A 14,834-nucleotide genomic window follows, 5' to 3' on the forward strand; every position below is an offset into this window, starting at 1 on the left:
GAAATGGGATGAGAAGAGACATTATATAGCCCCAGAACTCCAAAAGCAACTGAAAGAAATAATGTTTTCTGGTTAAGCGTCTACCTACCTTATACTGAGAGCAAAAAAACCCCTCTTACTCCTGGGGATTAAGGCATCTTTTAAAAAAAACCAAACAAGTATATAGCACATTTTGTACAATCATTTTGTCTACTCGTGAAAAAAACTAAAGATCTAAACAGCAAAATTTGCAGAAAAATGGCCTTTTTACATCCACAGGCTTGATTGGAACTTGGAATTCTATAATTCTCTCTACATTTTGCCATCAAACCCAGATTAAAAAATCTAAATTTTCATTCAGTGAAAGCAACATTTTGCCTCAGTTCATTATCTGACCATTCCAGAACATAATAAGACAATTAGCAATTCTCCTGAAGCACAGAGCTAAAACTCTTCAGAGAAAAGGTCAAAAAAATTGCACAATAGAATTCTGGGCTGAAATAAATGTATTGACAGAGAGGGAATGATACAGTCACAACTTGGTAATCATTTTTCAAAGATCTTGGCTGAAACTACTCTATCAACAAATACAGCATATGAATGGAGAGTATTTGGATATTTGGTGGCATGTATATTTGCATTCCTTTTTCTCCATATTTTTTCTTGTAGTAGCCAGTCTTACCAGAGGACTGGTAAGAATTTATGCTTCCTGTATGTATAATTCCCCCTCTCAATACCTTCTCTGAGAATCCTACACATGTTGCCTTCTCCCACCTGATCAGAGAGGACCAAACCATCTCTGCAGTTAAGTTTCAAATGCAAATGTAAGAAGGAAAAAATAATCTAAGACCCAATCTACATACTATACTAAAGGATTGATTAACCAGTTAATCACACCTTAAATGGTCACCCAGCCACAAGTTCAGTCAATTAATGGCATGATAAAAAGAGGAATAAGCTGCCAAGTTAGTCCACAAAATGTGTGTGGTAACTTTATAGATGCTTCTTACCATGCCATTAATTGAATGTGTGGCCAGGGACCCCATGGCTGGGAGTCCCATCAGCTGATTGGCACTTCCCACTGAGGGGGAGTCTGAGCCCCTGAGCCTCCACAGCTGGGAGACTATAGCTGCTGCACTAGATCCCACACTCGATTTCATCACGCCTTAGCCTGTGTGTGTGGAGGGGCCCTAAGGAATCATCCTCACTACTACAATATGCTATATGCTAGGGGGAAAAAAGTATAAAAGATAGTTCAGATTATTTAAAAAAAAGTGACAAGCTGATGCTATATTGCATACATGAGCGAAAGTTTGTCAGTTCTTCACACGCAACACTTGGCTCCTGCACTAAATGCAGAGACACCAAATATCAGTCCAAATGGACTGAGATGAAGATGCATAAATGACTTGTTAGTTACTTGAATATTTCCACTGAGCTGAACTGCTTTAATGATTCCAAATAACCCATCCAATTATACCGTAATGAGATGAAATGGGATGATTATGTGGTATGTTTAAATTCATTTATAGTCTTACACCACGTGGGGACATTCCACATTTATCTGAGCATTCATTACCCAGCCAAAGATTTTCATGCCAGGAATTTAAACTGTGAAAATGATGACCTGTTATCTACAATGCAATAGGTAACTGATTTTTTTGAAGTGGGCAAGCGGCAGCATGGCAGAGCTCCTGCTCCCAGCGCTGCCACACCCGCATCCCGCACCCCCCCTGTAATGCGCCCCCTTGCCCCAGCCAGGCAGCTTGTCCCAGCCACAATCCCTCCGCACACCATGACCCTTCCCTCCCCTAACCCCAACAGACTTCGAAGCTTTTACTTGGTCTCCTGATTCAATTCGGATTTGGAGATTCGGTCCCTGAATTGGGCATAATCTCCTCCAAATCAAATCAGCAACTGAAGCTTTGCATAGCCCTAGTGGCCACCCTAACCCCACATTGAGACAGTTTGGCTTTCCTCACGCCAACTTTTTTCAGGCAGGCTAGACTTTATGGGCAACATAAACTGTGTGCTGGACATTTCCAAGATTTCTAATGCTAAGGTTTGTAACCAAATGATGCATGACAGGCCCCTTTTTCACACAGTACACATAACCACCTCACCTCCTCTCCAGAGACCACTTCTTTCTAACCAGTCCAAGAGGTGGGAACATTCCTTGGTCTGTATATACCAGAATGCTTATCCACTGAGAGAACAAACAATTATGGCCATATGGTTCTGAGCTAATATGTGAAATTCTCCCAAAACTTCATTGCCTTTCTTATGATCCCAAACTCTACCCACTACCCAAACATCAGAATTTAAGGAGAAAGATTATAGGATTATGCTTTAATAAGTAATTGCACATATGCTGGCAAACAAAATTCACCATATAATCTAAAGTGATGGTGCAGTGTTACAGAATTAGAAATCCAACCCATAATCTAGAGGAAAACCTTTTCTGATTACCCATGCAACTGTGAACACATTCTTCAGGGGGTACTACTAAATCATCTCTGCATTTTCTGGTTATTAACCTATTACAGGCTATTATACCTCTGACATATGCACTGGATCTGTTTCTACTTAAAAGAAGTTTGAGGCTGCATTGCTGTCATGGATTCCATTATTTTCATGGATTTTTTTTGTTAAATCTGCACAAAAGGTTGGGTTTTTAAAAGATGTATTTTCTAACATCACTGCTACATGAAGAGTTGCTTGTATTTTAGGCCTTGGTGTTTTTGGGGGTTTTTTTGGTATGTGGGAAGTGTGAGAGAAAATACTCAACAGTGACAAACTTACACTATACTAATTGAAATCTTTAATGTAAAAAAAGCTACTGTTTATAGATTCTTTTAATTATGCACAGTGCTTGAAAAATCTCCATGTCATATACCTGTGATACTGGGCATTTTGGAATATTTATATGCAGGTTGGGACACTGCAATTGACCCAGTTCTACCAAGAATCCCAGATACCAAAAAGCTAAACTCAGGGATACCACATGGGGATACCCACAACCAGGCTGGTGAATTCCAGTTTCTTCATGCAGGTTGTTCTTCTACCAGCATGGTAAAAAAAAAGTTTTAAAAATAATTTAGAATTATTAATGTAGCTGTGTTTTCAAAGATCTTTTCCACTACTGCAATTGTTAGTTCAAACATCATTGTCACCACATTACCACAGCACAAACACAGTTCTAATTATCTTAAAAAGGAGATAGCAAAAGTTATTCCTTGGATAGATATTTTACAATATCTCATGTTTTTTGCCTTTTCTTTAAGCCAAAACTGTCACACAGTGGTGATGAGAGCTTTACCGATAGAGTTGGTAAAAACGGCGCACACAAAATCTCAAACTTTCTATAAGTCTTAAAATTGTATATAATTGTGTAGCTAGACAAAAGCCTTGGTGGTGCTTTAAGAGCAGAACATACAGACTTCACCTTTGGAAATCAGAGCTGAAACAGTGGTTGAAAACAAAGTAATTTGGTGGATCACAATTTAGCTAGAAAAACCACCATATTGTTCTGAATGGTCAAAAGAACACTGCTTGAGGAAAGTTTAGACACAAAACAGCATAGGATATTATTGTACCTCAGGTATGAGATAAATTGACAAGATTAGAGACAGAAAAGGCTAGGACTGAAAGTATCCCATTTGCTTAAAAAATAAGTGCTTCTCTTCCCTCATTCCCAGGAGCACTAAAGGTACATCTGTCCAGCAGCATTGTGCTCAAATAGCCAGGCTGCTGCTAAACAGGCTGGCTTGAGTACTGTGAACAGTACAGCCATATTAGTGCAGTGCTCCATCCATTCTACCTGAGAAGCAGGAGAGTAGCTCTGGTGGTGCTATCTACTGCTATATTGTTTATGGTACCCAGGCCACTTCCTCAGAACCAGAACAAGCATCTGTGTAAAGCATGCCATTCTGTTACGCAGACATTCACTTAAAAGTATTTTTTTTAATTAAAAAAATTGTAATAATTTCTTTAGGCCAGTTTTCTATCATCTTTGCCAACACAAAGGAATTTTTTAGAATGATTATTCATTTATTAGCCACTCAGGTTACATTCTTGCAACCTATTTTATCTGAGGTACCAAAATGTCTACTTATTATTTTACATAATCACTATTCTTATTAAAAAAATCCTTTAAGTTTGGGCTAAGAAAATGCTACTGGGTAAAATTTTAGGACAAAGCTGAAAAAAAATTAGAAGCATGTGCATGTGTGTGTTCTTTAGATTAGATTCCTAAAATTAAATCATCTACAGTTCTGTTTATATTAAAATACATTACACTGGTTTAAAAGCCTGAGGCAACCTTTGTCAGTTATCTGTTCTAAACATTTCCTACAAGACAGTCCAAAAGCACATTTTGCTCTTCTACTGGTGTGCATCAGGCTCTCTTGCACCTTGCACTATGGATTCATCCAGGACCCACAAACAGGCATCCTGTTATGGTTTTATATTGATTCTAGTTATGCACTATGTAAACACTCAAATCCAGACAGCTGGAAACAGCATCTCTCCTGCTCCTTTCTAAAAGAAAATGCTGGAAGTGCCTAGGGCAAGAATAAAGGATTTAGCTCCAGAGCTGTGCCCAAGTTAATGTGATTAATTAATTCTACCTACCTAGAGTTCCCTGGCTGTTTTAATTAAATACAGTTTCCTTCGCACATTATTTTGAATTGCCAGAAAATGCTTTGGTGTTGAGTTAAAAGTCACTGACTTTTCGCCTAAGATATAGCTCCATCTCAAGGACTTGTTTTTATTTTATTTTACCTACACAAAAATATATAGCATGTACAGGTGCACAAAATGTTATATATCTTGTACATATCAATTAAATGTGCAAGAGGATGAGAAGTTCTTTTGTAAATGCTGAACTTTACATCAAATCCGTAGCTTACTGTTTGAGTACATGTTTTTATGCTTGAAAGCCTCCCTGCAATATCAGCCTGCAAACACTTCTCAGGTTTCTGACATTTGTTGAAAGTGTTTTTTCACAATGATCTCTAAACCCATCTCATTTGCACACAAGCTTCCTGGGGGATCATGTAAGTGTATTTCCCTTCAGCCAATAATGTGTTAACTTATTAATTAGAACTGCTGCTCCAGGGTGAAGGAAGAGAAAATTAATTCAAGAGCTGTCTTAGCAGGCCAATCTATCTCAGTACTCTACTCACAGGAGAGCTGTCTGCAATGCAGCTTTGTTTAATTAGTCCGACAAAAAAAGCAACTGTTCACTCTGATAAGGGGAGGGTAAGAGCTGCAAAAAAACAAAAACATTCCTTCCACAGACCAATTTAATTTCCGAACTATTATTTTTCCAGTATGAAAAATCTGTTCATTTAAAGATGAAGATTTGTTTCTTTCTCTTGCTGGCAAAACAAGGGCATTCTTAGCCATCAGCTTCTGCACTATCACTCTTCATTCTAATGAGCACATCACACTACGACTAATAAGTCCCAGGGCTAAAAGTCAACTACATATGATTATTTAAAATATGCTGTACAGATTTGCTAATGAATTTACTATCTGGCTATGAATTCAGCAGGCCAGGCCTACTATTAGCTATTACTAGATAAATACAGTATTATGAAGACAAGGTGTCATGGGGCCTCGTAATTATTGCTGCATAAGCCTGCTGAGTCTAGGGGGAACTCATCTATCTTCTCTTCTACAGAGTGATATAATCAGGGTTTGCTGCTTTCTTTCCTTCCTCTTCTCCCAACTCCTGCACCTCCCTGTACCCAGGGAAGGAGAAGAATGTTGAGATCAAGACAGTGGATACATGAGGCACAGCCTCATTTTGTTTGCTACCTAGTGCAAGACAGCATTAGGCTAAACTAATGGCTTTCAAACTTTTTAGACTCAAAGCACCCCGTATTAGACTAAAGGAACCCCTATTAGACTTAAGGCACCCCTCACAAAATGCCAGCTATTATCTTTCACTCAGTTCTTGACTATAGAAACAATAAGAGCATTTTTTCTGCTGCAAAGAACTCAAGAGGCTGCATCCAAACGAGCGCGGACATGCGGTATGTAGCACCACAGACCCGTCTGTGGCGCCACACACTGCACATGCACACATTCCCTGGGCTGCTACCTTGTAGTATGGGGGGTGGGTTTTGACCTCTTCCAGGGTCAAAACAACCCACACCAAAAAAAAGTGGGGCAGTGCACGTGGCAGCAGCACACTCTGCACGGCCAGGCTCCCAACTGCAAAAATCACAGCAGCCGCTTCTCGAGGCCCCCAGGTATACTTGATGGAGCAAGCACAGTTGCTGGCCTCAGCCTCCCCTCCCCTACCCAGGGTAACCTGCTGTGTGCCAGAGTGCATGTGGCACAGCTATTCCCTGGGGACAAGTAGCAGCAGCACAAGTTGTGCTGCTGCTACTTGTCCCCAGGGAAACAAATGTCTGCACTCATCTGGACATGGCCAGAAAGACTACAACAGATCAGAATGTTTTTGACACCAGATTCCTATTTGAAATATCTGGGTTAATCTTGTGAATCATGTGGAGGTGCACGAACATCTAACAGTGCTCATATTGCACAGTACCCCATAAAAGATTCTGTGACACTCTGATTGAGAACCACTGGGCTAGAAGAATAGAAAGATAGTTATGATTCCCTCTCATAGGCTCAGCAGCACCTCATAAGTCCTCCCTCTCATTTGTATATGCTGTGTAGTATGGCAGTGTGTGACCATCCACTATTTTGAACTTTAATCATCAACAGTGCTTATTTACTCAATCAATACTGTTTATTTGCATCAACATCTCTTATTTACTCTCCAATTCAAACTAAATAAAACCATCTTCCTACTTGTTTGAAACTGTTTTCTGGGTTAATGGTGTTCAGCATTACTACAATGCTGAGAAATTCTCCCCTGAGAAACCTTATATTTAATATTCCTTTATTTGTGGGTTCTTTGCTACAGCTTATTTGTCTGTCAAACTTTGTCTGTATTACATTAGGCAAAACTAAAAAAGGCTAGAAGCAGATCATTATTACTCTTGCCTGCCTCTCCTGCAAAACAACCAAATGTAAACAAATTGGAGTATCATATTTTATCATAGTATTCCACTTCTGTTACACAGGCTCTTTAGCTTTCAGGTGTTCAAATGATTTCCTATATATATTAATATGCATGTACTGAAAATAGAAGGGAGAAACTAGCAGCATTTGAGAGATCACAGACTCTTCCGTCAGTGGGAAAAATTTAGACTAATAAAAAAGTATTTTACATATAATGGCAATTACTAGAGGTGCACTGATGCATTGGTCCGATATTAGATTAGTATCAATATAAAGAAAATTGGCTACATTGGAAATTGGCCTGAAGTGGCCGATAATTTGGCCAACAAACGCCCGTGTGTGAGCTTAGCTGCAGCACAGCATGCAGGTATTGAGGAGCACAGCTCAGCAGCATGAAGACCTGCATGCAGCTGCTAAGTTTGTTGTGGTGGAAAGGGAGGCGGGGAGGGAGGGAGGTGGGGGTGGAGGCAGATCAACACTCCCCACAGTGAGGGAGAAAGGGGGCAGGGGCAGGCGCAATCTAACCAGGGTGGAGTGAGGCATGGGATGGAGCCCTGGCTTGTCTGGGGATTGAGGAGCACAGCTCAGCAGCATGAAGACCTGCATGCAGCTGCTAAGTTTGTTGTGGTGGAAAGGGAGGCGGGGAGGGAGGGAGGTGGGGGTGGAGGCAGATCAACACTCCCCACAGTGAGGGAGAAAGGGGGCAGGGGCAGGCGCAATCTAACCAGGGTGGAGTGAGGCATGGGATGGAGCCCTGGCTTGTCTGGGGTGGGGGGACGGCTCCTGCCGGGGGCCTACGGCAAAATTTGGGGTGGCTGCAACCCCCTCCATAGCCCCCCTCCCAGCGCCACTGCTGCCCACCCCGAACCCAGCCCCTGCTGAGAAGAGCCCAGCGCAGCCCCAGCTCCAGCCTGCCTGCCCCATGCAGATCCATAGGGTACGCACCCCCTGCATGCCCTCCTGGTGTGTGTCCAGCAACAGGAGCCTCCCCCCCCCGACAAGTCATGGCTCCAACCCCCTTCCCTCCCCCCCCCGACAAGTCATGGCTCCATCCCACTTCCTGCTCCACCCCGGCTGGGCAGTACCTGCCCCTGCCCCCTCCCTCCCTCACTGCAGGGCGTGTTGATCTGCCCCACCATGCCCCTTCCCTCCCCTTCCACCATAACAGACTTACCAGCTGCATATGGTTGTATCAGAAATCAGATCAGTATCAGCCAATATGCCTCTTTAAATATTGGCTATGGGTATCGGCCCCCAACATCTCTATCAGTGCACCCCTAGCAATTACCAAAGAATCTGAATACTGAGATTCTTTACATGAATCCTAGACATATGGCAATTTAATTATGTGCCAATATAAATTTCACTTTTAAACAGCTATCTTCATCTCCATACCCCTGTGTGCGATCCCTAAAAACAGTTGTTTGGAAATAAGCCAAAATCCATGTTTTAAAGTAATAATACAATCACAGTGTCCTTTTCCTCTCATTTGTCTGCTATCCGTTTTAGCAATGTCTTGGTATATTCTGTCTACAAACTAATTCCAAAAGGCATTTTACAATGGGGCCCGGGCCTCTGTTAGTTCTTTGAAACAAAAAAAATTGAGTGTTCCCTTAAATGTTATAAAGAAGTTCTTTTCCTGCTTATATTCAATATTAGAAATTCAGGTCTCGACTGGGAGACTAGTACTACAACATCACAAGAAGCAAGACAGAGAAAACTGAATCAACTACAAGCACATGCCTTCCCTATACTGGTAAAAAAGTGGGTTTCCAAACCACTGTTATCTAATATTTGGGGGGGGGAAGGGAGACACACAAACAAACTATAGGCAGTTTTCCTGAGTTTATTCAGCGTTTCCCAAGTCTAGGTAGAGCTTAAGACAGGGGTGGGCAAAATGCGACCCGCGAGCCAGATGCAGCCCACCAGGCCATTCTATCCAGCCCATGAGGCCCCTAAAAAATTTAGAAAATTAGTATTTATCTGCCCTGGGCTGCCTGTCATGCAGCCCTAAATGGCTTGCCAAAACTCAGTAAGCACCCCTTTGCCCAAAATAATTGCCCACCCCTGACTTAAGATTGTGATGGGGGGGAGGGGAACAATTCTGAAAATGACTTTGCTCCTGCGAGATTTCCTGGTTTTCCACAAAGAAATAGAATTGCAAAAACAAAATCCCGCAAAAAAAACATGGACAGACACTCACAGGTCTCTGAATCTTTATAGCTTCCATATATGCCTGGGGGGAGGGAGGGAAAACAGGTGGTACAGGAAAGGGTCTGCATTTCTGACTGTACCTCCTTCCAAGTGGTTCCTGCTGCTGAGGTAGCTGTTGATGGAAGAGAAGGTACAGAAAAACCTGTGTTTTCAGGAGAACGTATTTACATTGAATTAGATTCCTTAAGTATCCATTTTGACCACTGGGCATCCTAACAATAAAATCTTAAATATAAATCCCTATCATCAGGCATAATTTCCCCTTAGACGCTCTCCAAACTACATGGGCAAACCTACTGACCATTCTGCACACATCCCTTTCCAGTTATATATTTTGCAATCAATGATCTCTCTAAGGAATAGCAGTCCATGAGCACACCGCTTTGGTCTGTGAGCGTGCCACCTCGGTCCAGCATGGGACACTTATCGAAGGGGGCTAGGGCCTAGAGGCCGGGGGCTGGGACCTGGAGGCTGGAGTCGAGAGGCTGGGGGCCGGAGGCTGGAGCTGAGAGGCTGGGAACCAGAGGCTGGGACTGGGGGCCAGAGGCTGAAGCTGGAGCCAGGGGCCAGAGCTGGAGGCTGAGGCTGGAGCAGAGAGGCTGGAGTTAGGGGCCAGGGGCTGGAGGCTGGAGGTGGGGCTGGAGCCGGGGGGCCAGGGGCTGGAGCTGGGGGGCCAGGGACCAGAGCTGGGGGGCCAGGGGCCAGAGCCAGGAGTCAGGGACTGGAGCCAGGGGCTGGCGTGGGCTCCGCCAGCTCTGGGGAAGTGCTCCGCTCCCCTGCATCAGGGCCAGGGAGTGGAGCACTTCCCCGGAGCTGGCAGAGCCTGCGCCAGGCTCCAGCCTCAGCCTCTCCTGGTGCGCAGTCTTGAAAAGGCTGTGCGCGGCCACACTTCTAGTTGTGCACAGTCATGTACCTTAGAGGGAACCTTGGTTGCAATAGTATTTTATTATAATAAGCCATTCCTTTTTTCTCCTATCCAAAACCAGCAACATATAACAAGCAATTTGAAAAAAAATAAAACATGCTCCATATTTATCCTATTAGCCAAAACAGGGTGTGATCAGAACACCTGTCATTTGGAGATGTTAACAACTATAGAATGCTGGCCTTTTCATGACTGCAGGAGAAGTCTACCTTTAGCCTGTAGTTTTTCTGGTGGTGTCATGTCCCATGTGACCACCAAATATTACTTAACTCGGTTTCATGTCTATTTCGTCAGACGAGATATTGAATGCAATTTTTCTTGGCCTCAATTAAATTCTAATTAGAACATACTTAATTCTTCCCTATGTTAATCACAAAAATAAAAAGCCACTATATTACAGACCCCAAGTACAATTATGTTTGATTATATCCATTTTAAGACATTATCTGACAATTTGATTTCTGCCTCTTTCCATCCACCAATACAGCCGAAGTGGGGTAGTCCTTCATTCTGATTGGAAAAAGCACCACCTGTATCAATTTCTTTCTTTTTTTTTTTTTTTGGTGCTATGAAAGTCCTCTTCTGCTCCCCTCAGCCAAAAATTCCATAGCCATTAAAAAAAAACTTAAATTACAAATATAACTGCAAGTTGTGAATTGTCTAAACTATGTTTTATCAATTTATGGCAGGCAACTGTCTTATCCCTTCAGACAAAACATTTAAAAATACTAGATAAGACACTGAAACAGCCAAACCTTTGCTCTACTAAGAATATATTTGTCAGAAGCCTGCAAGCCACCCATACTGCAGTTTTTATCTTCTGCTTTACAGCAGGAAATCATGGATTATTAAGAGATACCATATTAAGACACTGGATGTGTTTTGTACCGGCTGCCTACATACCTAGCCACAAATTAAAATAAAAGAAAGCAGTATCTGTGCAGCAGATACTGAAGTTCTTGAGAAGGCCTAATTAATCAGGCTAAATTTATGTTCATGAAGGAACAATGTCTGTCTGAGGAGAAAGGAAACAATATTTTATTCCCAAATAAACAAATTTAAAAAGCAATGCACATGCTCCAAAAGAAAAACTTAAAAGTGTTATGCTAGACAACTGAAAGGGAAAAAATATCTCCATATAACATCCTAGGAGAAAACAATATGAGGGACAGTAGTGCATCTGGTAAAGAAAAGCAGCATCCTGAAAGTACCAACAAACACCAGACCATAAATGGCTGCGTGTGACCCTCATAATAGCAGTGATAGAGCAAATTAACACTCTCACACTTCTTTGGAAATGTTATGTCCTAATACCATCAACACCTAAGATTATAGGACTGAAGAAGAAGAAAGCAACGGCCCATATTTTCTGGGTTGTTTATTTTCAACATTTGTCATTACTTTGTGATTATTATGGAAACAAAGGACAGAAGATCCATTTTAAAAGATTAAGTAAATGTTTCTGTATAACCATATAAATCCAGAATTGGGCTTGTAGTCTCTTTAAAGATCACTTCCTACAAAAGTTATGGTGATTTGCCTTCTAAATAGAAACAAATTAAGACATATTCACCAGTGTACACTCACATAATCAAGTGCATTCTTTTTTGTTTGGGGTTCGAGGGATGGGGTTGTTTGTATTAACAGTCCTAGGAAGTTTCAAACAGATTAACAATAGGATAACCTGACTGTTGGAATCTGCTGCTACAAAACCTATGTATTTATAAAACAAAACCTATTAGAAAACCAACCAAATGAAACTAAAACTTACCGATGGCTTCCATCCAGGTTTGATTTGTGGATGAAGTTCAGTTTAGCATCTGCCCAATAAAGCTTCCGTTCTTCATAATCCAAAGTCAATCCATTCGGCCAATAAATGTCTGTGTTGATTATAACAGAGCGGCTTGAACCATCCATTCCAGCACGTTCTATCTTTGGCACTTCCCCCCAGTCTGTCCAGTACATGAACCTATAATTATTTTTAAAAAGAGAGACAAAATAATGTACAAATCTATACTCAGATGATTCAAGGCATCTTCCAGTCATCGTGATGGTTTAACTGTCATTTCCTCTGCAAGAGGCACTGCCTCTATACCAGAGTCTACTGGGAAACCTACGGTACGGTCTACAAGACAGAAATAAACTTTCCTTCAGGTTTTTCCAAATACATAATACCATTTCCCCATTTCATCTCTTCCTTAACATGAGGTGTAATGCTTGGGGAATTCTACAGACCTTGTCTATAACCTAATTTTGTGGACAGAAGAAGAGTGAGCAGTTTTAAAATTATAGCATTTTAGAGCTGACCCATTGTACCAAGTTTCTTTCAGGTTTAAAGTTACTGCAGATTGACTGCATTTACCAGTACAGGAATGGACAAACAAGAAAAAAAGAGTTACATTGGTTCAGATGACACATTCTTAAGTAGTAATGTCACTCCTCCCCTCCTCTAAAACTGGGTTAGCATTACACCTGTCCACAACCCTAACGCAGCTCAAAAAGAAGCAAGAGATTGCAAAAGTGGAAAGGAAGAACAGAGGAGATTTGCAGGTTCACACCAATTGCAGGAAGCATTAAATGGATTTGATGGAGGATAGATTTGTATTGGGAGACTGGTTTGTAATCAGGCGGGTTTTTCGGAAGGCTTCCAGGCAACATGTATGAACACAGGATTTACCTTGTCTATATTGGAGGTAAAACCTTGATTAAAATCACATGAAAAGCACTGTTTAAGATTGGGGAACAGAGGTTTAAAAATGTGTCAGTAGGTGTTAACCACTTAGCAGTTAATGCAGACAAATACTTTTAAAATATGTTATCAAGTCATAATTAATCTACGAGAGGAACCTAGGAAAGTCAGTGAGGCCCGACTATGTGAGTTTCCCTCATGTAGGACGGAAAAAGTATAATCAGAATTCCTCTTCCTGATGGTAAGAGGAAACAGATCAATTTTCTGGTACCACGACTCAAGACTAGACAGGCTTTGCCCGTAAAAGGAATAAAAAATGGGGTAAGAACTTAAAACAGGTGGATAAGAAAGTCAGGCTAAATTGTGTCAGTGAAGGAAAGCTGCAGCTCTTGGACCCTTGCAGCACAGAGCTGAAACTGGTCACTGTATGGCATCCACATGTGAGAACAGGACCTGGCCACCCATGATTTAAACAAAAGCAGACTGACAACACATTTAACAAACATTTGCAGATGAAATTATTCTTGGCAGAGAATTATTTTTCACAACCACAACAATAAAAATGTCAGGAAACTCCAAGACAGATTTTTATTCTTAATCCATGTCTTCAAATTCAAATGTCTGTTTTATACAATGCAGTATCTGGAGATGGAAATGAAACATAACAAACACAAATATTGCCCAATTCCACCTCAAATGAATCATTCTTTTAAGAAGTGATTTTTCTATCTTAAACTCAAACTTGGATACTGCACATAGGTTTCAAGAGAGAATGTGTGATGTTTCTATAGATATATATGAACACTGTGAAGGAATTATTTATCTGTTTCGGGGGGAAGGGAAAGAAAAAAGAAATCCAAATTTATTTACAAGAAAAAAATTGTTAAACAGCACCTTAGACAGGTCATCTGTCCAAGCTATCTGACATCTGGCCAAACTACAAACTTAAAGACATTCTAGCAATATTTCTGCACAGACAGATAAAAATAATTCAACTTTGTTTGAAAACAACACCCCTCTGCAGTCAAGTCAAATATTTTTTCAAAGGTTAATAGTTTTAAGGTGTACTGGGGCACCCTGTCTGTCTGACCCTTCAGATGGAAAAAAGTTAGCTCATTAGCTGCTAAAACAAGCCTCATTTTCTTTTTAACTCTTTCTCACCTTTTATATAAATTTACATTGTACCGCTTCAGGCAAAACCAGGTAAGGAAGCCTCAGTAGACAAACTTTCCCACATTGCAAACCACTACAATTCAATTGCCAAAGCAACACATATGCACATGGAGTTCAGTTTAAGAGTCTCTACAATCCCAACTCAATTCCCTCAACCACTGTTCAGTTTCTCCAAGACTGCTTCCCCCCCTCCCTTCATCTGTTTCTTTCATATAGTCAGGGAGCTTGCCTATTTTAGCCCCAGTGAAGCTCCTTGAAACCAACAAGTCCACTGCTCCAAAGGACAGCAGTAAAACAATACTCAGGGCTGTGCTTCATTTAGAAATAAGGGCTCTTTCTCACTACCAAAAGTAAAAGGAAGGCCCAGGGAGGAATAGGACCCCTGCTAAATGGGCAGAAACAATTGGTGACGGACAGGGGGGACAAGGCTGAACTCAACGAGTTCTTTGCCTCAGTGTTCCTAAGCGAGGGGCACGACAAGTCTCTCACTGGGGTTGTAGAGATGCAGCAGCAAGGCGCCAGACTTCCACGCGTAGACCCTGAGATGGTGCAGAGTCACTTGGAAGAACTGGATGCCTTTAAGTCGGCAGGCCCGGATGAGCTCCATCTGAGGGTGCTGAAGGCACTGGCCGACATCATTGCAGAGCCACTGCCGGGAATATTTGAACGCTCGTGGTGCACAGACCAAGTCCCGGAGGACTGGAAAAGGGCCAATGTGGTCCCCATTTTCAAGAAGGGGAGGAAGGAGGACCCGGGCAACTATAGGCCAGTCAGTCTCACCTCCATCCTTGGCAAAATCTTTGAAAAAAT

General features: G+C 41.7%; 1 protein-coding gene across 1 annotated transcript in view; it reads right to left on the reverse strand.

The window, feature by feature from the left end:
• The window catches only part of LRP6 (LDL receptor related protein 6), a 184,686-nt gene that overhangs the window by 91,063 nt on the left and 78,789 nt on the right, over positions 1–14,834 (reverse strand). The window contains exon 2 of the mRNA XM_006031797.3: positions 11,934–12,131. Within this exon, the coding sequence (XP_006031859.1) occupies positions 11,934–12,131 (198 nt within the window). The remainder of the gene's footprint in view (positions 1–11,933; positions 12,132–14,834) is intronic.

Source organism: Alligator sinensis, unplaced genomic scaffold (assembly GCF_000455745.1).
Source record: "Alligator sinensis unplaced genomic scaffold, ASM45574v1 scaffold91_2, whole genome shotgun sequence".
Classification (NCBI taxonomy): domain Eukaryota; kingdom Metazoa; phylum Chordata; order Crocodylia; family Alligatoridae; genus Alligator; species Alligator sinensis.